The sequence below is a fragment of the Manis javanica genome, chromosome 3 (genome assembly GCF_040802235.1).
Source record: "Manis javanica isolate MJ-LG chromosome 3, MJ_LKY, whole genome shotgun sequence".
NCBI lineage: Eukaryota > Metazoa > Chordata > Mammalia > Pholidota > Manidae > Manis > Manis javanica.
Genome location: NC_133158.1, coordinates 50,740,152 through 50,764,682, shown reverse-complemented (window position 1 = coordinate 50,764,682; position 24,531 = coordinate 50,740,152). Strand labels below are relative to the sequence as shown.

At 42.8% G+C, this 24,531-nt stretch overlaps 1 protein-coding gene and 1 long non-coding RNA gene across 3 annotated transcripts in view; both read left to right on the top strand.

Moving 5' to 3' along the window:
• IFNAR1 (interferon alpha and beta receptor subunit 1) overlaps positions 1 to 14,632 on the top strand; it is a 34,036-nt gene extending 19,404 nt beyond the window's left edge. For both annotated transcript variants that reach the window (XM_037014700.2, XM_073231412.1), the window contains exons 6-11: positions 1,134 to 1,248; positions 4,158 to 4,357; positions 4,464 to 4,621; positions 6,774 to 6,924; positions 10,042 to 10,187; positions 11,493 to 14,632. In XM_037014700.2, the coding sequence (XP_036870595.1) occupies positions 1,134 to 1,248; positions 4,158 to 4,357; positions 4,464 to 4,621; positions 6,774 to 6,924; positions 10,042 to 10,187; positions 11,493 to 11,729 (1,007 nt within the window). In that variant the 3' untranslated portion in view covers positions 11,730 to 14,632. The remainder of the gene's footprint in view (positions 1 to 1,133; positions 1,249 to 4,157; positions 4,358 to 4,463; positions 4,622 to 6,773; positions 6,925 to 10,041; positions 10,188 to 11,492) is intronic.
• Positions 14,633 to 18,301: 3,669 nt separating this feature from the next.
• LOC140848155 (uncharacterized) lies at positions 18,302 to 23,676 on the top strand. The gene is made up of 3 exons (XR_012128706.1): positions 18,302 to 18,833; positions 20,912 to 21,021; positions 21,725 to 23,676. It is a non-coding gene; the product is annotated as an uncharacterized lncRNA (long non-coding RNA).
• Positions 23,677 to 24,531: the final 855 nt, after the last annotated feature.

The following is a 24,531-nucleotide window of genomic DNA, read 5'->3' as shown; positions in this document are numbered from 1 at the left end:
TGGTAAAAGAATCTAAGGCAGGAACCACCAGTTGGAAGAAAATCAGTAGGGCAGGGTGTGGGGAAAGGCCTGGGGCTTCCGTGCCCTGTCCAGGTTTGCCTCTCCCCAAACTGCCACATGTTCACCGACCCAGAAGCTCTCTAACCCTGTCCCTGTCTGGGCATTTCTGGAGGTTTCACTACATTGGCATAACTGATTAAATCCTTGGCCATTGTTGATGGAGTCAACCTCAGCCCCTGTGCCCTCCCTGCTGGTCCCGGGGTGGGGTGGGGGTTACTGAAAGCTCCCACCCTCTAATCACAAAGTCCTGCTGGGTTTATATGATAGCTCAATAGACATTTAAGACAAAAGCATTGTGACAGCATTTACAGAAGCAAAAAAATATTATGTGGGATTTTTGTCTCAGGTAAATAGTGATGAAAATTAATTCTGCTTAAAAGTCCAGGTATTTCTAATGACAGAAACTGTTCTTATTTGTTCAGAAGCCACAAAAAAGGGGAGGTAGTTGCTGGAAGAAGAGGTTGTCTTCCAAAAAGCATACCTTTATAAGTGAAATGTTAAACTATGAAAGCATTCTTTTATATTTAATCAGTGATATCTTGTCAACAATTAAGGTCAAGGTTAGGAACTTGGCTTTATTATTTTAGTTATAAATTTAATATGTGTTTTTTTTTTAAATCAAACTGTACAGAAGGGTTTAAAATACACTTTTCCTCTCCTGCCTCCTTACCCCCAATTCCATTTTCCAGAAGTAAGTGTTGCAGGTAAGTAGTTGGTGTATATTTTTTCCAGTTTTTTCCAGGCTTATACACAGACATATAGTTTTTTAGGTTTTGTTTTTTAAATTAAAAAATAGGACCCCGCTAGGTATGTTTTACAACTTTACAACTTGCTGTTTAACCTAATGTATTGATGATCTCTGTGTGTGTCAGTACACATGAATCTGTCACATTCCTCTAAGAGGCTGCCTGGTATTACATACATTGTGTGACTGCACGCTCTTATTTAAACTGTTACCTCCTAATGGTAAAATGTAAGCCTCTTAGCTTCTAACCAATGCTATTAAGAGCTCTTACTACTTATTATCTTCACTAGAGCAAAAATATGTGTTTTGTATATTCTTTGTCTTCTAGTTGAAAATAAACTGCCTGCACCAGAAAATATACACATCAGTGCTAAGGATCAGGTTTACATTCTTAACTGGGATTACACGAACGAAAACGTGACTTTTCAAGCTCAGTGGCTGTAGTAAGTGCTTTTCCATTCTTTTAGCAGTTTATTTTGCTGGTTTATTATGCTTCTTTTCAGTCTGCTTCAGCCACCTGTACCTCCTTGCACACACACTGACTGACAACAGGTGGTTATGATACGTTGGAAATAGGTTATTTCATTCTAGCCTGACAGAGCTCTGCCAGTAACCAGCTGGATGACACTGAGCTAATCACTTAACCTCTTTTGGCCCCATTTCTCTATTTGTTCTAAAAGGGTGTATTCTAATAATACTTGTTGTTATTACTATTTAGTGGCTCTTTTTTTTTAAAGATATGGTTCTAGTTACAGTGTTATTTCCCCAGCCTGCTATATATGACACATGACCCTGGTCTTGTCTTCAGAACACACGTCATCCATGAGTCCTTGAAATGTCTCAGTCTAGTCATTCCGACTTGTTCAACTCAAGTTTGCCTTCCCATTTGCTTGATTGTTTTAGTGGTTTTAACAAATTTTTAGTAATTACTTCAGTGGGAAATCATGGTAGTTAGTGAAGCAGTTGGCAAGTTGTGTTCTAGCCAAATGTGGATGAAGTCCAAGCAGCACATAGTGGAAGAGAACTGCATATGGCCTCAATTGATAGGAAAATGAGGGGGGGGGCGGTATAAATGGAGCCAGAGAAGAGAAGCGTAAACCCAACTGTGAGAAGTAGATAACGGGGAGAAGAGGTTGGGAAAGAAACATAAATTGAGAGCAGAGGAACAGAGGGATCAAAGGCTTATATAGCTGCCATGGGAAAGAAGAACAGGAAGAGACAGGAAAGGAATGCGTAAAAGGGGGAGCGGAGAAGGGAAGCTGATACCACTGGGATCAATTGCTCTCCATTATTTGGTGTTAGTTTTGAACCAAGAATGATTTGTGTAATAGAAAAGCAGGCATATTCCTATGTGCCCCTCAGTGTATATATACACCCACAGACTGGTTAGAAAACAGCAGTCTCATATGTATACTTCACTTTTAGGAGTATGTTAATAGGGCCACAGACAAGAGGGACTGGGGTTTCTGAAGGCTGGCCCTAAGTTTCTTTTGGGTACTGGGCACACTGTACAGAACACTGAAGGGATTGTAAAGATATAGCCGAATAAAACATGTGATCCGGAATCCAAGGCAGTTAGCTAACATTGCAGAGCAAAGTGGGATGGGCCACTGAAATCGAAAATTTCAATTTCGATTGAAATTGTAAAGGTGGATGGGGCTGGAGAGACGTTAGAAGCCATCGGAGGGAGATGAGGTGTGGATGAGGTCTCTATCATTAAATTAAAGATTTTAAAGCGGACAGGAGAGGGTATCTTAGGCAGGGGCTACAGCCCAAGAGACAGCTCTAGATGTAAAGAAAAATTAGATCGGGAAAGGAGGAGGTAGTAGTTTCTTTTGCTCTGTAACAAATGGCCACAAACTTAGCAACCTGAAGAACTCTGCTTACTATGTCCCGGTGACTTCTGGTCAAGAACCCAGTCATGGCTCAGCAGGGCCTCTGCCCAGAGCCTCACAGGCCGCAATCCAGGAGTTAGCCAGGGCTGCGATCTAGTGCCTGGCCCGGGGTCCTTACCAAGCTGAGGTGTTCGTTGGCAGACAACCTCATTCACTGGTTGCAGCTGGAGGACTCAGGGTGTCCTGCTTCTTGGAGACCAGCAGGAGAGAGAATCTCTGACCTCTACACCCTCTTTAAAGGGCTCATCTGATAGGTCAGGTCAGGCCCACCCAAGGTAGTCTCTCATTTGATTAACTTAAAAGTCAGCTGATTTGGGGCCTTTATTCCATTTGTAAAACTCCCTTCACCTTTGCTATTTAATGAAGCTTCATCAGGAGTTCATGGGTCCCGCCCACCCTCAAGGGGAGGGGAGTATTTAGGACATGTGCCCTCGGATGGGAGTCTTGGCTTGGAATTCTGCCTACAGGTGGAGGGGGAAGACCTGCTTTGAGAGTAGCACAACATTGGAGCATGGAAGAGAAATCAGAGAAGCTTGAATAGGTAGGATGGGATAAGATTAGGCTTGGCCTTGCACTGTCCTGTAGCCGTTTGGTTGCCATTGGGAATTGTGCGTCGAGGGGAGGGTGCCATGAGGCCTGTCTGTGGGGAAGGTGGAGACGGCTGCACTGTGCATGGCAGTGCGCTGAGGAGACACTCGAGACAAGGAGCCAGTTCTCAGGCTAGTGTAGTTCCAGGCCTGAGCTGAGATGCTTCGAGTGCTTGGTTTCCGAGCAGCTTAACCTCTGCAGGCTCAGTGAGGTGCCCATGCTCCGTGTAGACCTGCTCTCTCAGAACTGTGTCCTGTGTCCCTGTTACAGCACTTCCCCGTGGTGTGTTGGTGCATGTTTCGCATTGGCTCTCCAGCAGGGAAAAGCCTTATTCATAGTGTTTGCATATACATGCTCCCACCATGGCCACTTCCCAGCTACCAACACGATGTCACTGAGCGTGCAGTTGGGAAGTGACACTCCGGAGCAGTTCCCACCAGGCACCACAATGGACATAAGTAACTTTGAACATATATAGTAATGTGTACTAAGATGATTAGGACAAGATGAGTTGAGTATTTATGCTTTTCTTTTTAATACAATTTATTTGTAAATTTATATAATCTAATTTTTAATAATGGCTGTTTTTAACAACCAGCTCACAGCATTCCTGAGAATTTCCCAATTGTCTTTGTGCACTGGCCCACCCCAGCTGAAGCATACCAGAGCCCTAGCATGCTCTGGAGCAAGATTTTGGGTCTTCTTTTATGCCGTGTGTCTTCCATTATATTGCAAGTTTCTTGAGGATGGGGATTGTTTATCTTCATAACCTCAGCCCCTAGCAGAGTGTACAGTGTATTCAGTGTACTCTATAAATATTTATTAAATTAATGTGTTTGGAATTTAAAAAATGTTCTTTGTCTTTAAAGTGCCTATTTGAAAAAGATTCCTGGGAACCATTTAGATAAGTGGAAACAAATACCAGATTGTGAGAACGTCAAAACTACCCAGTGTGTCTTTCCTCAAAATGTTTTCCCAAAAGGAATTTACTTTATCCGTGTACAAGCATCTAATGGAAATAACACATCTCTTTGGTCTGAAGAGAAAAGGTTTTATGGAGAAACACAAAGTAAGCCAATGATTTCTACTTTAGATTGTAATTCTCTAATTTGGTGCAAATTCTTAAAAGTGTTTAGAACTGAGTTGAATATTGTGTCTTTATACTTTTTTTATAGCTATCATATTCCCTCCAGTCCTTAACTTGAAGTCCATTAATGATGACTCACTGCGTGTCTATATTGGTGTCCCAAAGAATTCTGACAACAAGTCTGTGAACCAGCCCTATCCACTGATTTATGAAATTACTTTTTGGGAAAACATTTCAAATGCTGAGGTAAAAAGACTAAGCAGTATACATTGGTAATTTATAACTTAAGATTGGGTAAACAAAACTTGAGGTTGAAATTTGGGGAAATTTTTAAACTTTAAGACTATGTGATTAACTCAGATAATAGCATTTTTCCAAACTTTGCATGGTAGTTAATGGATCATCTGCATGTGGGCCCCAGTTTGTTTTTACAGTTCAGATCCCTGAGCCCATTCCTGCTCATTCAGAATCTCTGGGGTTAGAACTCGGGTGTGTGCCTTTTTAATGTGAATCCCAGGTATTCGTCTACGCTGACCTTCTTCAACACTGTTGACACTTGGATTGGATCGTTCTTTGGTGTGGGAGCTGTCTTGCACATTATCCGATGCTTAGTATCACTGGCCTTTACCCAGTAGGTGCCAGTAGCCCCCCTCCCACCAGGCCAACCAGAAATATCTGCAGACAGTGCCACGTGTCCCCACAGGGTGGGCACATCCAAGAGGGCAAAAAGTGGTTTTTAGGGGGCAAAAGAATTTTAGATGCTGCCATGGTTTGTGGCCCTCCAGAAGGAAAGCTTGCCTCCAAAGTCCAGCTTTGCTTATTGATTTCTTATTCCTTAAGTGTTCATCTTCATGGGGGCAGGTGTGGGCAAGGGGAGGGAGTGTGCAGAAAAAATCATCGAAAAAGGTGCCTTGGGGGGCTAAGCATGAAAAGAGGGTTGAGAAACACTGGTTTAAACACAAAAATTTAAAAACCACCGACAAAGATAATAATACATAACATCAGTTAATCCACATTATTTTAGGTTGCTTTTCTCTGTGAAATTACAATCAAGGAATCAGCCTTTAAAAATCTTGGGCAGTTGAGGTAAATTCTGTAATTTTACTCATTTTCTGTTGGAGATCTAAGAAAATTCATTCATTTTAACTATCTGTAGAACACACTGTAATGGTAGCATAATTTAGCCCATTGAGATAACAGTTCTCAGTTATCCCTAGATCAGGAAAACCTAAATTTGTGTCTCAGGCTACCAATTTATATAACCTTAGGCAAGGTGATTTATGACTCTAAGACTTTATTTCCTCTTCTCTAAAGTGGTGGTAGTCATAGTAACTAAATTTTTTTAAAAAGATATTTATAAGGTTTAAGATGAGGTAACATATGTGAAAATACCTAGCATATTGCTTAATAGAGATTAGTTGCCATCCTAGCCTTAGCTGGATAATTACATCAAAAACTGTAATCACAGTAACAACTCAATTCATTGAATACTTATTTATCAGTTACTGTGCTAAGTAATTGACGTGAATTGTCTCAATCATTCTTCAAAACAGCCCTGCCAGACAGTTTGATCAGTTAAATTACTGTTCAGCAAATTCTTAGAATTGAGTATTCATTACTGCTTCACTGATGCTGGGCTGTAAACAGTGGAACATGACTGAGTGTGATGTGAGCAGAGGCCTTAAATGTGTGTGCATTCCCTGGCTTGCCTCTTGTGCTTCTGTTTGCCAAGAGGAAAGCATGCTCCGCGTGGTCTCTGGACCAGGCAGGATGAGAGGCTTGTGGAGCAGACCTAAACCTGATCCTCAGCCTCAACGATAGCTCCCCCAACCAGTCAGGACACTTGTGAGTGAGAAAAATAAATGTTTTGAGCCATTGGCTGTTGTGTTACACAACACTATTTTGTTGTAATTACTTTGTGATGTTTTGTTGCACAGTGTCATTGTGGCAATAGCTGACTAGTAGAGAAAGGACCAGTAATTGTCCTCATTTTAGAGGTCTGGAAATAAGGCCCAGAGAAATTAACTTGCCAAAGACCACACAGCTGTAAGTGGTAACTTAACACAGGCAGTTTGAGCCAGAGCTCCTGCTCTTAACCATTCCACCACTAAGCAGAGCTAACATAATGGCAATTAAACAAAATCTGCATATGCTTATAAAATGAGTTAGAGTTACCCAAGGCATATATCAAAGTCTTTTTGACAGCAGCATTTTTAACTGTTTGATTTGGTTATAATGTGTTTTCTAAAACAGTTTTGTTTCTTAAACATACACCAACTAAGTGTTTGGGGAGAGATTAATCTTAGACTGAATATTTAAAGAATTCAGAAACTAGAGACTCCCTGTCTGTTTGTGTAAAGTAAATGAATTTTATCAATGATTTACTTATTTTTTGTAGAGCAAAATTCTAAAGAAAAAAACGGACTTTACTTTTCCTAACTTGAAACCTCTAACTGTATATTGTGTCAAAGCCAGAGCCCTCATTGAGGATGACAAGTGGAATAAAAGCAGTGTTTTTAGTGACACTGTGTGTGAGAAAACAAAATCAGGTCAGAATCTTTCATTTTATCTTTTTATTGGCAGATATGTACTTACTGTCATTTTATTAATTGTTTTCTGGTTGTTTTTATATCTCTTCTCTGTTCCTTTTTTCCTTTCTTGTACTCTTGTTATTTGATGGATTTCTTTAATGTTGTGATTCAGTTTTATTTTTTCTCTTTCTTTTTCTTTCTCTCTCCCTCTCCCTCCCCCTCTTTTTCTCTCTTTCTTTGTCTTTCTCTCTTCCTCTCTCTCTCTCCTTCCTCCCCTTGGTTTTGTGGCTACCAAAGGTTCAAGGATACCTGCCTTACTATATAACAGTGTGTCGTAAATTGCTGATTATGCTGTTTCAAACACAATCTAGAAATACTTTTTTTTTCTTTCTTCTTCTTCTCCATACTTTATGTATTAGGTGTCATATTCTGCACTTCTTGTGTATCCCTTGACTGATTTTGTGAGTAGCTGATTTAATTTCATACTTGCTTGGTAATTAATTGGTCTACTACCTTTACTGTGGGTTTATTTTCACTGGTGAAAGCTATTTAGCCTTAGGAGCATTTGCATCTACAGTAGTCTCTTTAACATATACTGTAGGACTGGCTTAGCAGTGGTGAATTCCTTCAACTTTTGTTTATCTGAAAATTGTTTAATCCCTGATTCAAATTTAAATGATAATCTTGTTGGGTAAAGTATTCTTGGTTGGAGGTCCTTCTGTTCATTCCATTAAATATATCATGCCATTCCCTTCTGGCCTATAAAGTTTCTGCTGAGAAGTCCACTGACAGTCTGATGGGCTTTCCTTTAAAAGTAATCTTTTTTCTCTCTCTTGCTGCTTTCAGTACTCTCCCTGTCCTTGATCTTTGCTATTTTAATTATGTCTTGGTGTTGTCTTCCTAGGGTTCCTTTTGTTAGGAGGTCTCTGAACTTTCATGACCTGAGCATCCATCTCCTTCCCCAGATAGGGGAAGTTTTCAACAATTATTTCCTCAGAGACTTTCTATCCCTTTGTCTCTTCCTCCTCCTGATATCCCTGTTATGCAAATATTGTTCCATTTGGATTGGTCGCACAGCTCTCTTATTATTCTTTCATTCCTAGAGATCCTTTTTTCACTGTGTATTTCGGCTTCGTTGTTTTCTTGTTGCCTAATTTCCATATCATTTACAACTTCTTCAACCTGTGAAAGTCTGCTATTAGATCCCTCTGTTGTATGTTTCATTTCAGATACTGTAGTCTTCAGCTCTACATGGCTCTATTGCAGATCTTCCAGCTTTTTACTGAGGCCCTCCCTGAGATCTTGAATATTTTTCTGTGCATCTGTGAGCATGTTTATGACTTTTACTTTGAAGTCTTTATCAAGAAGATTGGTGATTTCAGTTTCATTCAGCCCTCTTTCTGGTGTTTGGTAGTTTTGTTTGGAACATACTTGTCTGCCTCCTTTTTTCAGTGTTTCCTATGGAGTAATAGCTTTATGAAACAGGTGCCCTCTAATGCCCTGAAGCTCAAGACACTTTACTTTCTAGTGCAGGACCCCCAGCTGTTAGCATGCACTGGGTGGGGCACCTTTCTGTCTGGCTTGCAGTAATGGCAGGGGCTACAGGCAGACAGACCAGTGCCTACTGGGAAAAAGGAGCTCCTGGGGCTGGCTCACTCAGGCAGTTCCTTGGCTGGGCCAAAAAAGGGTCAAGAAAGCTGGGAGGGTCTCCCTTTGCCTACCCAGCAGCAAAGTCTGACACCACTGCTGGGCCAAGTGGACCACCTGCAGGCTGTGCACCATAGGAAGGGTCCCAGGGCTTCATTGTCAGTGAGGGGGATGGAGCATCAGGCTCCTGAGAGTTCCAAACCTGTTGGACCAAGGGTGGGCTGAGGAGGTATCATCCATCTGCCCTTTCTCCTGAGCATCGAGCTCCATCTAACCCTTGCCCCTCCCGCTGTTGGGATGTCTTTCAAACTGCCTGCTTTGCTTTTGTCTTGGGGGCAGTAGAGTGTGCCTGTTCTCCACAAGCGGCTGCAATCTCAGCCTCCCTGAGTATTCTGCCTGTCTGTTTTGTCCAACCCCACTAATCACCAGAGCACCATGTGATGTGGGCTTGTGCTCCTGGAACAGATCTCCACTGCCAGGTGTGCAGCAATCCTGGGCTCCTACACCCTCCCTGCTCTGTTCTTCTTCCTCCTTCCTGTGGGCTGGACAGGGGGAGGGCTTGGTTTCTCCTAGATCTTGGCTTTACCACTTCACCCTTTCCTGTGAGGTCTTCTCTTCTTCCCCAGATGTAGGTAGTCAGTTCTGTAGTCTTTGGGTCATTTTCAGGTTTAGTTGTTTTGCTGTATTTTCATGTTTTATGTGTTTTTTGGAGGTGGCTTCCACCTTGCCTTCTTTCTCTGCCATCTTTTTCCCAGAATCCCCCAATTATATCTTTTTTTAAAAGTAACCAAACAATAAAAATAATTCATTGCAAATTGTAAACTGTTTCCTTTTTACTGTAAAAATGTAGAGACTACTTACTTTATGAACTATAGAAATCAGAAGCAGAACTTCAAGCTAAGTCTTTCAGTTTCAAAAGATATTTGTGATGTCCAACTCAGTTCAGTGTTTTTGAGTTCTTTCCTATTTCATCCAATATCCATGTAATTAATTTCCCTTAATCACTACTCTTTAGCATTTAAGAAGACTATTTTTAATTTTTTTATATAATCCTTAATATAATTATTATCATGTGGGAATCACTGAGTTCAACTGTGAGTTTATTTTACCTGTAACTGTTTAGTCCCATTTAGTATTTACAGTTTCTGGTGGTGACTTGCAGATGCTCAGGCATAGAATGTGTTCAGCTGTGCCAGCTTTGTGGTACAGAGGACAGTCCTGGAGAGTACTTTGCGTGTCGGAGCTGTATGTCAACACCGTATCCTTCACTAAGGATCTCGTCCACTGCCTAGGCCACTTTCTAAATCTGAATGCCATTGCCTACAACTGTCATATGCTTAGGGCTACCAGAACTTCTCTAAGGGTATTATTTAATAGATTCTGTATCTCCTTTCCCATGACTATATTTCTTTTTACACTGACTGTCAGCACCATTAACTTGTATGGCTAAACATGTATCGATGCTGAACATTATTTGTTTGTTTTTAGGTAATGCTTCTAAAACCGCAATTATAGCTGGAATCTGTGCTGCATTAATTTTTATCCTGGTTCTCATTTATGTTGTGAAAATCCTCTTGAGATGTGTCAATTATGTGTTCTTTCCAACAAGTAAACCCCCTTCCAGTATGGATGAGGTATGTTACTTTTCTTTGTCAATATCTGGATTTTTCATAAAATGAATGGGGAATGAATTTTTCATAAAATGAGTATTTTTATGTGGATCTGTGAGCATGTTTATGACTTTTACTTTGAAGTCTTAAGATTGGTGATCTCAGTTTCATTCAGCCCTCTTTCTGGTGTTTGGTAGTTTTGAATATATATGTTTTCCTGATATTCAGAAAAGAACACAGACTAATTTGGATATTTTCATCAGTTTCAGTAAATTAAGTTTAGAAATAGTCATTCAAAGTAACATAACATGGAATAGCAAGGTTTTCCCTAATCTCATATTTTTCTGGCTGTTTGGCTACTGTGGCATTTGTTTTACCATTGAAAGTGTTTGTATTCATAAAAATCTAAAACATTACCATTCAGAAACTGTATTCTGTGGATGAAATCACAGAAAATCAAGTAACAGAACAGGAGTTTGTTTTCATAATTCCTCACCATTTTTTGTATGGCATTCCTGTAAGGTTAGCATATTTAATGCCAGCATGAAAGGATGAAGACCTAGGCACAGAGCATGCCCTAGGGACGGTATGCTCACCCAGGGTGGGTTTCAGGTTGCCTGCCTGCTTTGGGGCTAGAGAGACTTGAAGGTGAGTCATTGATAAACTGTGACAGTATAGTTTATGCACAGATTAGCTCTGGGCATATCACTTAAGAGCAGCTGAGCCAAGTACCCTTAGGCTATAAAGTGGAGCCAGTAACACTATCCCATGTTGGGAAGAAAGAGGAGATAAACCAGAAAGGCCTGGCACTGTAAAAATGCTGTAAAAGGAAATCCAACTGTTTTACCCTTACATCACTGAGTCTTTATATGTCATTCCTATATGCTATCGTACTCATAGCTGTTAACTTAAAGAACTTAAAACTAGCTGGTTACAACAACTAGTTATCTTAGTTGAATAGGGAAAAATTAATTTATCACTTGTTTCCTCTGGATATTTGTAGATTGGATACAAAAATTTTTATTATATTTCCACAATCCCAGGGCTGTGGAGAGCCTGTGCTGTCCCCGGCACTTCTGCTCTCTGCCCTGATGGCACAGCGCCCTTTTCGGTGCTCTTCCTATACTAGCCAAAGCCATAGTACAGTGTCTGCAACCTCATGATGATAGTTTTATTCAAATCGTTGTATTGCAGTCAATATGCTCTTAGCTGTCTTTTTAATATGCCTACCAAAAGACAAGTTTTCTAGAATGTAAAGCTTGAGAACTGGGAAACTAATTTCTATTATTTCAAACTATCTCTTTCTTTTCTTTCCCTTTTTAAAATCAGTATTTCTCTGAACGGCCACTAAAGAATCTACTCCTTTCCACTTCTGAGGAACAAACGGAAAGATGTTTTATAATTGAAAATACCAACACAATCATTACAGTAGAAGAAACTAATGAAGTTGATGAGGATCACAAAATATATAATTCCCAAACTAGTGAAGATTCAGGAAACTATTCTAATGAAGATGAAAATAGCATGAGTAAAATTAGTGAAGAACTTCAACAGGAAACCGTGTGATCAGAAGTGAACTCTGAACTATTAGGAAGTTTAGTGGGAGTGATACCTGGAGCCTCGGGTATAACTACCTGCTTCTCTCAGAACCATCAGGAGGACACTGTAGGGGAAGAAGAGCTTCTTCAGATCAGAGGTCCTGAAGGTGCAGGCAAGTGCTTAACTGTTTACATAAGAAATTACAGGAATTTGGAGAAAAGTCTTCCACATTCTTCTCCATCTATAGCCTTGCCAGACCTTTGATGAGAAGAGTGAAATCCAGAAGATGCATGCCGTCTTTCCGGTGATAACCCACGGACCACTCTGCCGCTCACTGTTTGTGTTCCTGCCGGTTAATGCCGTGGCGCTGGCTGCTGTGTATGTCACCGGCTCGTTCCCATTCCCAGTGTTACAGTCATTAGTTTTCAGGAGATACTTAGAACATGCGGTCTTTTCTTTGACACTGAGGTTATAGGCCCTTAAGGGGATTTCTTTAGTAAGCTGAATACCACTACCACTCATTTTCTGAAAAATAGCTTCGTCTAGAAAACATCTGCAGATGCCAGAAATGTGATCCTGAAATTTTTTTCAGGGAAATTCTCTCCATTTATCCCCAAAACATTGGCTCCTATGTCACAGTTCCCTTTTTTTTAATGGTTTAGGATTAAAATCAGGTAATCTAATATACATTAAGATTATTAGGAACTATATATTAAGACTTCCTGATTCATAACTTATTAGAGCAGTAGCTTCTGATAGAATTAGCAGTCACTTAAGTGATAGAGAAATGAAAAACTAGAGAAGTTACTGTAATTTTTTAAGATATGGGGTTATGTAGAGGGTAGTCACAGTGTGTGCAAGACATCTTGGGACCAAAAGGAATGCTACTGATTCAGATGGAGGAAGAAGTAGGATAATGCAGGAGGAAAGAAGGTAACTTCAGTGACAAGCAAGAATAATGTGTGTAATCAGCATTTTGTTATCAGCATGCTATGGGGTTGTTCATTTTTATGGCTTGTATGTCATTTTTGATACCAGGCCAGCTCCTCTACTCTGTGTAAGCAGTATTGAGGCCTCCCTTTGGCTCAACCTGCATGTACTCAAGAAAATGCAAATTATGTACTGCATGATGAGGGGGGAAATGAGACTGGGGTACACCTAATTCCTAAAATTTATATAATGCTTTTCAAAGGTACCTATATCTTATTTTTGAATTATTTGCTATTTGGGATAACTCATGGAGGTCCTTCAAGGGAAGATAGTCTAGGAATTATGGTGGCCTCCAGGGGGCTTCAGCTGTTGTGCCAGGGACCAGTAAGAGGGGACAGAAGTGAAGCTACACGGACGTGCTGGGAAGTGCATGTAATTTAAGGCCAGTCTTACTAACATAGAGTCTCTGCTGAGGTCACAGGTTCATCTGGGCAGGAGAAAGGTTAAAGCAGTTGCCTGGGGAGGGCTGTGGCCCTAGGCACATCCTCAGCTCTTCAGAGCACCCCGTGTGCACCCCTGGACCTTCAGTCCACGCTTCCGGCAGAGCATAGTGGTGATCAGGGAGGCCACCGAGCCCCCGAGACACGGCTCTCTGCCAGAGAATCTCTGAGTGACCTGAACTTACTCACCTTTTGATTTTTCTGACCAGACACATTTAATTCAAAGCAGCTCTGGGTGGCCCCTCCATTGGTAAAGGCCCTGTCTGTGGCAGTTTGCCTCTTTAAAGAGACAAATAGGAACACATCATGACACTCTGCCACCACTGGCTTCACGCTGCGCCAATCTGTCCCGCGCCCAGGCCCTAGAGTTACTGCAGGGAGAAAGCCGCTTCAGACTCAGTATCCTAAAAAGAAATGATGCCTTTGTGGGAAGTGGAGGAGGGAAAATTCAGACATTAAATTTAAAAGATATCAATGAAATGTTAGATTCCTAAGATGTGAGTGTGCATGTCTTCGAGTTTTAAGACCCTGTGTAGTTTTCAGTGAACAAGCTGCCACACAGCATAGCAAGCAAAACCCCTCATGTTTGCCTCATCTTGTAGACACGGCAGTGCAATGCCACTCTCCATTATACTCTACATGGAGTTGAATCAGCATGTGCTTCTAAGGTGATAAGCATTTTTTCAGAAGAACAGTTTACGTGGAAATAGCAAGTACCGGAAGCACCAACCACCTGCCTTGAAATTACAGAACTGATAGCCCTCGAAGAGGCCAATATAATCTGAGTCCATGTGAAAGATCCATATCATCACAGCAGAAATAGTCATATATTTTATTCATAGATTTATATGTATAAGTAGTGACATGGGTCTGTAAGCACATGCATACTTACCCTGCATGTGTGCACACACAATGCGGGCCATATTCCATTAGTATGGCCACAAAGTACTTATTAGCACGGATTCTAATTAGAAAAATAGAAAATGCTGCTCAAAACGAACTTAGAGTCTGACCAGAAATTTGAAACCTATCGATTTATTTTTAAAATAGAGTTTGTATCTTTCCCCCCAAGCTGTGACCTTCAAAACAGCCTCCAATTGCTCTTAAGAATTGGGAGAATGTACAAAACTTTCCGTCCTCCCCATAACCATGTGACTCCCTGATACTTCCGTACTTGTTTTTTGTCTGGTGTTTGTCCGCCCCCACGAGACTGGAAGCTCTATGACAGGAGACTCTTCTTCATGACGTCTCCCAGCACCTACGGCAGTACAGTGCCTGGTGGAGAAAGTGCATAGAAAATTCTCAAACGAATGAAATCTAAAATGTGAACCAAGTGGATGTTTCTGACAAGGTGTGTCTATGTTTTGAGTTGTGGAAGGACACAACTATGTTTTCTATGTCTCTATGTAACCAACTTTCGTATTTTTTTATTTCAGTTGTATTTTTGTCATAAGCATTTCTGCTATAAACAATTTTACATAATAAACACTGGCACCAAAAGTCTTGGGTTTTTGCTGTTACTGTGCTTGAACGACATAAACTTGGGCACAGCACCTGATGCCTTCCCAGGGGATGCAGATGGACTGATACCCAAACCGGATGTACCCGTGTCCGTGTTGGGTGCCCCGCCCGGAGAGCCCCCTTACAAGCAGCTTACTGGCTTCTCTCGTCTCTCACAACCTCACCTTAAGACTTGGCTGGGGCACAGCCTTGATTAAATGAGTTGGCAAAGGTGTTGTGTACTCTGCTTTCTTGAACTCAAGTGCTTTCCTTTTGCAAATATTTCCTTCCTCTCAGGATAAGCTCTTCCTAAGGAGACTCCCCAACCCCACCTGGGAATTGATCTCTTCAGCCATCTGGACGCTTTAAGTCATGTTGAACACGATTGCCATCAAGCTGGGCACGCTTCTATGTTTGTGTATTTAATGAGCCTGAAAATTTTTTCAAAATGCACAGGGAAGCAAATAATTCATCTCGTATGCCCAGGAAATGTCCTGTTACTTCACAGTAATGTCAGATACCAGTAACATCCAGTTCTCTCGCTACCTTTTTTCTTGGGTGGAGGTGATCACAGAATTACAGGTCTTGCAGGCCACATAAATACATGTGGATATTTGTTGGGGGATGTTTACATTAATGGAGGAAAAGTAGGAATATCTTTTCCCTCACCTGAGCTGGATGCAGAGGATTTAACAACTTCCTCCCCTTCCTGTGGTCTGTTCATACTTGGGATTTTTTCTAGCATAGGTTATCATGTGGATGTAGAAATAGTAATTGAAGAGGAAAAAAAGGTTGTGGGAAGAGGGAGGGAATAGAAGAATTACACCAGTCAATAGCTCGTTTAAATTACACACTCCTTTTCACAATGACTCACCTCACCCAGAGGCTCCTGTCCCCTCCTCCCCCAAATTTGGATCCATCAGAGAGGAAGGAGCTGAGAGGGAGGTGAATGAAGAAGAAAAACAACATTCTATCTCCTCTGTATAAAGCTGGTCCATTTTCCAAAAGACTGTAGTTAGTCCTTAAATACATGACAACACAGTGCTTTTTTTGTGGACTCTACTGTCTATTCCAAAAATAATTATGCTTTAGTACCCTAGAATTTTACTTAACAAAAAGATGATTATGAATTTCATAAAGGTACATCACCCACTCTGAAATCTTCCTAACACACCACTACCACATACACATATAGAAGTTGTTTTTGTGTCCATCAGTGCCTGCATGTTTGTCGAGGACTTGGGAGAGATTTTATAGCATTTGCCAACATAAATCCCCTTCTGCTAGGTGGCAGCCTGCATAAAGCAAAGACTCTTTACAGCTGACACTCCTGAAGTGTTCAGCTCGTGATTAAGTGGGGCATTGAAGGACATTCGTTGACTGGATTCACCACTAGGGGGAGACAAGTCATTCTGTTTAGGTTCGCAGCTAAGGTATTTTAGAGATTCCTCAGTGGCTGTGTATTGGCGAAACCGGAAGAAGGCAGTGTGTAGCAGAAGATTGTGTATAGCAGTATATACTGTTTAGAGTTGCTAAATTTGGCAAATAAAAATACAGGGCACCCAGTTAAATTTGAGTTAAATTCTAATTTAATGTAAGCAATGAATAGTTTTTAGTATGTCTCTAATATTACATGGAACATAACTTACACTAAAAATTTTTTTATATAATGCTTTGAATACTCTGACATTTTACCTGTAGAAAGAGATAGTTATCAGTTTTTTAGTATGAAAGTATATTATTCTCTCTTTGAACCTTCTAACTGACTTCTACCACATAAACATGTGAAGATGTCTTTGTCGGCCATCAGTAATTTCAGATAAACAACAAATCACTTTTTAGTTTATGTCCCATGCAATATCTGGAACATACTTACAGTACAGCATTATTTGTTTGTCTGAAGTTCACATGTAACTGGATGTCCTGTATTTTAATCTGGCACCCCTGGTGACATTAAATTTCAAAAGTACTGTTAGGCCCTCCCAAACCAGTATAATAATGTTATATACAGAAGTTTAAACCAGCCACATTACACATAACATGTCTTATTTATAATTTAAGGCAATAAATAAAAAGAGAATTGATAACACAAATAGAGTTAATAAGTAGCCTGACCTGCAGCCACCCTCCTGTCATCTCTCACCTGGCTCTGATCACATGCTATTTTACATCACAGTTACTTTTATGCTTATTTTAGCTTTTCCAATGGCCTGTGAGCAACTCGAGGTCAGGAGTGTGTTCATTCATCTGACTCCTCAGGCCAAGTGGTGCCTGGAATGCCTATGGTGAGCAGTTGCCCGACCAAACATCTGTTGGGTTTAAATGGATTCGCTGTTTCCTTGGATTATTTCCTTCAGATCACTCTCCAGGCATAGGATAACCTGGTCAAAAGACATGACCATTTTTGACATCTGAATCTGCTGGGCTGCATTTATTTGTTTTTGCCTACTAGACGGAGCCCTCCTTTGGGGCAGGAGCAGCCTTTCTCTCATCCCTTCACTCTCCCAGGCACCTCCATTCACTGATCTCTTAATGAGAAACCAGTAAATGTAGACGAATCAATGAGCCTCCAAAATCCCCTCCATCCTCTCTGCCATCCCAGGAGACGGACCCACAGGCGCATCCTTCTGCCCAGATCAGAAATCTGCATAAATCTCTGACTCTTCCTTCATTCACTCTGTCTAGTCACCAAGTCCTGCTCATTCTACCTTCAAGATGGCTTTTGCACCCTCCCATTTCTATCCCCAGCACCCCATCCCGGTCTTCCCCCGATCTGGTCTGCCACACACCTGCCCTCTAAGCATCCCCATCCTCTCTTGTCCTCCAAGTTATTCTCACAGGATAGAGTGGCAACATTCAGGATGAATCAGGGGCTTTTCCACTGCCCTTAGGTGTAGACCCGTGTCCTTTCTCTGCCTAACATGGCTCCCTCCTCCAGCCCCACCTTCCTGGCCTTTCCACCTATTCCTTGAATTATCTTCTGATGAGGCTACGCCTCTTCTTGTAGCTCCCACAGGGCTCCCTACCCCACATCACCCTAGAAGCTCATTGCTTAATACCTTTCCTCTACAAGACTACCAGCTCCCAGAAGCAGGCACAGTGAAAGCAGTGCTCAGAGGAGTAACATGCTCAGCATCGTGTCTGGCACAAAGTGGCGCTTAGTAAGTGTTTTTAATGAATGAATTGCATGGCTTTACTTGTATCCATGGATGCACCCTGGCAGATGGCTTGGAGGCAAATGAGAGGGCTGGACCAGCAATTGGACAGGCCTCTTGTCCCATGGAGGTTGTCTGTCAGTCCCCTCAGTGTTTGCACAGTGGACACATGACTGAAGTAGCCATGGAAGAATTCATGTCTGGGGCCAACAGCCTGGGCTCCTGTCACCCAGGCTGACTGATGCTGGGCCCTACACAGTAACACGCTTTGTCCACCCATGCTCTAATCAGGGGCCACTTCCATGCTGGAGGGCAGCATCCATTTTAGTGGCAATAATGCTATTTCTTGCATGGCTGGCATTACCTCAGCCCCACACCATCCAAAGGTCAAAAGTGTGTGGTGGCATTTTATTATGTCAACATTGCTCTACTGAAGCTACATTTCTCAGAATTTCCTTCCTGTGTGGCTCCAGGTTAGCATTGCCTCAAGAACAGTCAGAGATGTGGAGGGCAGAGCAGGCATCCGTGGTGTGCGGCCGTGGTTGGCCTTGCTGGTTGTTTGCGAGCAGCCCTTCCTCCCGACCGCCAGGCTGTTGACCTCCAGAGGCACAGGCAACAGCCCTCCGGGAATTCCTCGCCAACTCCTGTAACGGCTGAGGGTCTGATCCCCACAATAAATACCATCATTAGTTTTCTGTTGCCACTTTAACAGATTACCACAAACCATGGCTTAAAAGAACACATATGTAGAATATCATAGATTTGTAAGTTCTGTGGTTCAGGAGTCAAAATGGATCTCCCTGGGCTAAAATCAAAGTGTCAGTAGGGTTGTGTTCTTTTCTGGAAGCGCTCGGGGAGAATTGCTTCTTTGACTTCTCCCACAGTTCTTGGCTCGTGGTCCCTCCTTCCACCTTCACAGCCAGCGACACAAGGTCAAGTTCTTCCCACACAGAACCTCCATCTTCTTCCTCCTCTTCCACGTGCCAGGACCCCTGTGACCACACTGGGCCTCCCCGGATGATCTGGAGCTATCTCCCTGTTTTAAGGTCAGTGATAAACAACCTCAATTCCATAATTTCTCTTGCTGGATTGACCCTTTTATCATACGATGTCATGCTTTGTCTCTAGTAACACTTTTTGTCTTAAAAGTCAATTTTGTCTGGTACTAGTTTAGCTCCTCTGGCTCTTTAGGTTACTGTTTGCACGGGATGTTTTTTCCCATCCTTTCAGGGTGGGTGGGTTTTTAAAGCCCCTCAGTTGATCCTGAAGTGCAGTCAGGATCGAGAACCACCAGAACAGCCCCTTCAGGGAGGGCAGCGAGAGGGAAGACCTTTGTCCTCGTATCTGTTTGTTTAGCAGACTGCTTCTGTCCTACCAATGGATTTCAGCCCTGGGAAAGCTCACTGTGGATTCAGTGCGACCAAAGAAATGACAGTACAACATTCCTGGGGTGAAAGGGCTACACCCAACTCTTTTTCCACGGTAGCAGGTCAATCACTAAAATCTCCTCCACTCAGAGCAAGTCTGCATGCAGCAAGCCAGTCTCTGCTCTGGGCCTCTGTCCTCAGCGCTGCCACCCCTCCAGCCTTGCAGCCATACCACCGTGTTCTCATTGCTTCAGTCTCTCCTAAGTCTGCTACTGTATGTGTCACCTCACTATGGGCTGCCCTAAGTGAGGGGAAAGAATGGCTACTAGAGACCCAAAGAGGGATGTGGGAGTTGTTTGAAGCACAATATTTCTCATCCCGGTAGTGAAAATCTCTTCTTCTGGGCCATGATTCTCTGGACTATAAATGGCATTTCTTATGCCTAGCTCTTGTAGCACCTGTTGGAGCTCAGCATGCATCTGCCATCTAACAGGAGAGGATGGTAGATCACCTGGATTGGGCCACACAGCAGGATGTGCAGCCATAAGCCAATTGAGGAGGGAGTGACTCCCTGGGGTCTGATGTGCATTTTATAATCGCTGCCTCAAGGCGGGCTGCACTGTCAGGGAAGACAGCTTTCCCATCTCTGATCCCGACAGAACAATTCCATCCACCCCTAAGTCCCACAGCACCCAGCTCAGCCTGAGTACAGGGGTGGTCCATAGAGTGCTCCACGCCCTGGGGAGGGGGCTGCTCCTCTCCCTGGGGAACTTTCAGCTGCTGGGTCTTTATTTTCTTTACAACCACTGAGCATGATTTCAATACAGGAGGTGCCAGTGCCTCCGGCACCACCCCTTCATCCTTCCTCAGCTCCTCCATTTCTGGGGCTGATGGCACCTTTCTCTCCCCTCCCCCAGTGCCTCCTCTGCTACAACCTTTACCTTTTCTACTGTGCCTCGCAGCAATGCTACCTCTGTCTTCACAAGGTCTCCTACCTTCAGCTCAATGCTTCGCACTGATGTTCTCGTGCCACCTCCTCCTGTGCTTCCCGCAGTTTATTCTTTTCCTTGATTGCCTCTTCCTCCTTCAGAACACCTGGCAGTGCTGCCATCTGTCTCCAGTGGCACCTTGCTGCCAGCCCTCTGTTGCTGCCTCCACTCACATCAATGCCACCTCCTTCTTCAGAAAATCCACAGAAGTTTGCAGCTCGCGTTCTCGTGCCGCCATTTCTTGGGTCTCCTCTGTAGACTGTTTTAATACTGTGAGAAGCAGCCAACCCACAGTCCCGGCTGCCTCACAGGCACTCTGCTTCTCAAAGGATCTGCTTACTCTACCAAGGGCCACCCCTACAGCCTCAGGTGTCACCTCCACTTGCCTCCAGTCCTGGGGTGGGGCCCAGTCCTCTAGGAGGCAGGCCACCTCAGACCACATACCCATTGGGGGCGATCCACTGTCTCCCCATTCACAGGGGCAGCCCACTGAAGCACCCCTCCCATAAGGGCAGCCTGTCTTTTTCCTTGGTCAACAGTGAACCCTACCAACTCCGCCAATTGTCTTGCCAATGGGTTTCAGCCCTGGACAAGTTCGCTATGGATTCAACGTGACCAAAGAAAATTACAGCAAACATTCTTTGGGGTGAAAGGGTTTATTACCCGGCTTGTTCTCCCAGCGGTAGGTCGAGCACTAGCATCTTTGCTGCCAAGCAGAGCCCTGGGCCGAGCTCTCTATATAGCACAATAATAGCTTATTGCCTACAGGTGTGGAAGCAGCGGCCCAGCAACAGGCCAATTACATCATCAGGTGGTGTAAGTTCAGTGAGGATCCTGGCCATAGGAACCCCAACTTCCCCACAGCTTCTCAACCTCAGGTAAGGTTTGGCCTCCTCCAAAGGAAAAAAGCTTCTTTGGTACCTCCAAATGTTGACAAATATTATTAAGATATTCCTTAAATAGGTGTGAACTTAAAAAACAAATAAGCTAGTAGTTTTCAAACTGCCATTCTCATACAACCACAAAACCAAATCTGATGTATAAATGAATTATACCAAAATGGAAAAACAATAAAATTAAAGCAAAAAATATTAATGCAATCCTTATAATACTGTTATTTTGTTGAAGTTAAGTTGCCCCTGGCAGAGTGAATCTGGTCAAGGTCCTTTTGCATTCCATGTGCCTTGCCCACCACACACGCTTCAAGGAACCAGTTCAGCTATTACTTTTCCTTTTTATCAAACTCTGATGAATCTCTAATCATGCAGTATATGGTTAATATTGTTTGACCACATTTGGCTGGAATAGATCATAGTAAGTCTGTCACTTTTATGTCCAATTACCTGGAAATGATCAAAATTGTACTATTGTGCTCCATGGAGACCCTAAACATGCACTCCCGATAGGTTCATGCTGACAGTTCCAAATATGCTTATATTAGGGTCTGAAGATTACTATGAAAGTGAAAGACAAATTTTAAATTTGTGGAAGGGAGCCAGTGTACCCCACAAAAATGTCTGCAGTATGAAAACCACTAGCTTAGAGCTTTTCTGTAATTGTGTGCCTCCTTCCTTTCCAAAGGCCTCCAGCTGAAGCCTTAGGCATTGCTGTCCTCAGAAGATACTCAAAGTGTGGTTGCACGGGTAGTTTCCTGAAGTTCTATCTGTGAATATTTCATCTTGAGCAATGAGGAAAGGAGAGCAAAAGTAAGCATCTTATGCTGGTCACCATGACTTGACCCAGAAATAGTTTGATTATTGATTTTACTAAGCAAGATCTTAGCCACCATCTCCTCTACTACAAACACCTGTGCCTTGTAATAAATAGGACTTTGTAATAAATGAGTCATTGAAAAGGAAGCCCCACGTCCTTAGCAACAGCCTTGGAGAGGATGGGAAAACAGGCCCTGTTTTGGAGCTGAGCTGGACCTGCAAGGAGCTAACCAGGGTCCTCTGGTGTGATTATCAGAAAGTGCAGAGGCTGGCCGGGATGATTCATGGGGCTCTGACTCACCGCTTTACTCTCACCTGTTGAACAAACAATTGAAGACGGACTTATAATCAGAGGCATGACCCAAGAGAAACAGCTCACCCTGCAGTGTCTCCTGCCCCACCCACCCCCAGGGAGAGACCAGACTGTGCAGGGTACCACCTTGAATTTATGGCTAGAATATGGGGACAGCGTCTGGTGTTACTGCTTCCTTCTTTGTCCGCTGAACCTGATAGCCTGTAAATGACCTATAAGTTCTCCTCTTTCTACAAAACATGCTAGAAACACATTTAGTAACTGACTCATGTGGAAAAGGTTTGTAAGGATATTTTCCCTTCATCTTAATGCAACTATTAACTCAGGGGCCATAGGAACAATGGTTAACCCCTTTAGAACCAAAATATCTTTTCCCAAAATAATAGGCAAATTCGTTTGTCAGGTGTACTCTAAAATTCTCTTCCAGATTTCTTCTCAACAAACCAAGGAAGAGCATCCCCATACGTTTTACTCGGAGGGTCCACTTCAGGCCCAATTTTTATGTTACTGAAAATTACTCCCATCTCACGGACAGTCATTGACACTCTGTTGAGTCACGTGAAGACTCTTTGCACTGTTGACTGAACTTTCTGGCTGCACGGGATGCTAAGAGGAATGTGGGATTGCGCCCTCACAAGGGGGCACTAGAGTCAGGTCCTTAATTTCCAGCGCTGGCCGCGCTTGCCTCCCGGTCATGCAGCACTTCTACATGTAGGCCCCAGAGCTCAGCCTGAGAAGAACTGCTGTCTTCTCCGAGTAGAGTTGAGAACATGGCAAAGCACTGGAGACAGCTCATCTAACCAGCCATTTTTCTGGACAGAAAGCTGCAGGAGGACTTTGAAGTACCCTATGAATGCTGCTGTGCTAAACCATGATTCAATGGTATTCCCCAGGCTTTTCAAGGAGCATGGCCTCTCCCGCATTTTCTCCTTGCCTACGACACTTAAAGCATATTGGCTTCCTTTCTATTTCCTGAAGTTCCATTCTGCCTCAGGGTCTTTATAACAGGGGTGTCTCCCACCATGGCTGCCCCACAGAGACCTCTCCTTGACCTGACTCCTGGGGTATTTTCTGTTCTTACTGCAATTTGTCATTGTTTTTATTTGTTTGGTTATTAGACTCTGGGCTCAATAAGGCAGCGACCAAATAAATATGCCTTATCCATCAGTATAAAGCCAGATCCAACTGTGGTGCCTGGAATATGTAGGTACTCAACGTACATCTGTCAATGAAACAATAAATAAAAGAGGTGACTACAAAAATGTTTATTTTCTGCAGAGTATTGGCTGAGGATGTCATCTACATTTTCTAATAACATTCCAGCATTGATTAAAGAAAAGTTTCCATTAAAATGTTTGTATTTCCAACCATTTACAACAACATGGATGGAGCTAGAGGACATTATGCTCAGTGAAATAAGCCAGACAGAGAAAGACAAGTACCAAATGATTTCCCTCCTTTGTGGAGTCTAACAACAAAGCAAAACTGAAGGAACAGAACAGCAGCAAACTCACAGACTCCAAGAAGGAACTAGTGGTTACCAAAGGGGAGGGATAAGGGAGGGTGGGTGGGGAGGGAGGGAGAAGGGGATTGAGGGGTATTATGATTAGTACACATGGTGTTTTGGGAGGTCACGGGGAAGATAGTGTAGCACAGAGAAGACAAGTAATGACTCTGTGGCATCTTAATACACTGATGGACAGTGACTTCAATGGGGTGTGGGGGGAACTCGATAATATGGGTGAATGTAGTAACCACAATGTTTTTTATGTGAAACCTTCATGAGAGTGTATATCATTGATACCTTAATAAAAAATAAAAATAAATAAAAAATAAAAAGTTTGTATTTCCAGAGTGTTAAATTTAGGACAGATGAACAAATTCAGCAAAGTTGCAGGATACAAAATCAATAAAGGCATATGTCTTGCCAATGGGTTTCAGTCCTGGACAAGTTCACTATGAATTCAATGAAATGGAAAAAATGACAATGGACTTGGGGTGAAAACATTTGTACCCAACTTTATTTCCGTGGTGGTAGGTTAAGCACAAGAACCCCATGCACTCAGAGCAAGTCTGCAGGCAGCAAGCCGGTCTCTGCCTCTGGGCCTCTCTGCCCCCACAGCCACTCCGTCTCTGTCCTCGGCGCTGCCACCACCTGAGTCTCTGCTCTCCTGCAATGTTGCAGCCGTGCAGAAGCCGCAGCCCCACCCAGAGCACTGGGGGAGCTCTTTATATAGAGTCAACAGCAACGTATTTCCCACATGTGTGTAGTGAGCTAGCCGACCAGGGCCAGGTGAGGATCCTGGCCACAGGAACCTTCACTTTCTCCACAGCATACTTCATTTTATTGTGCTTCTCCTATT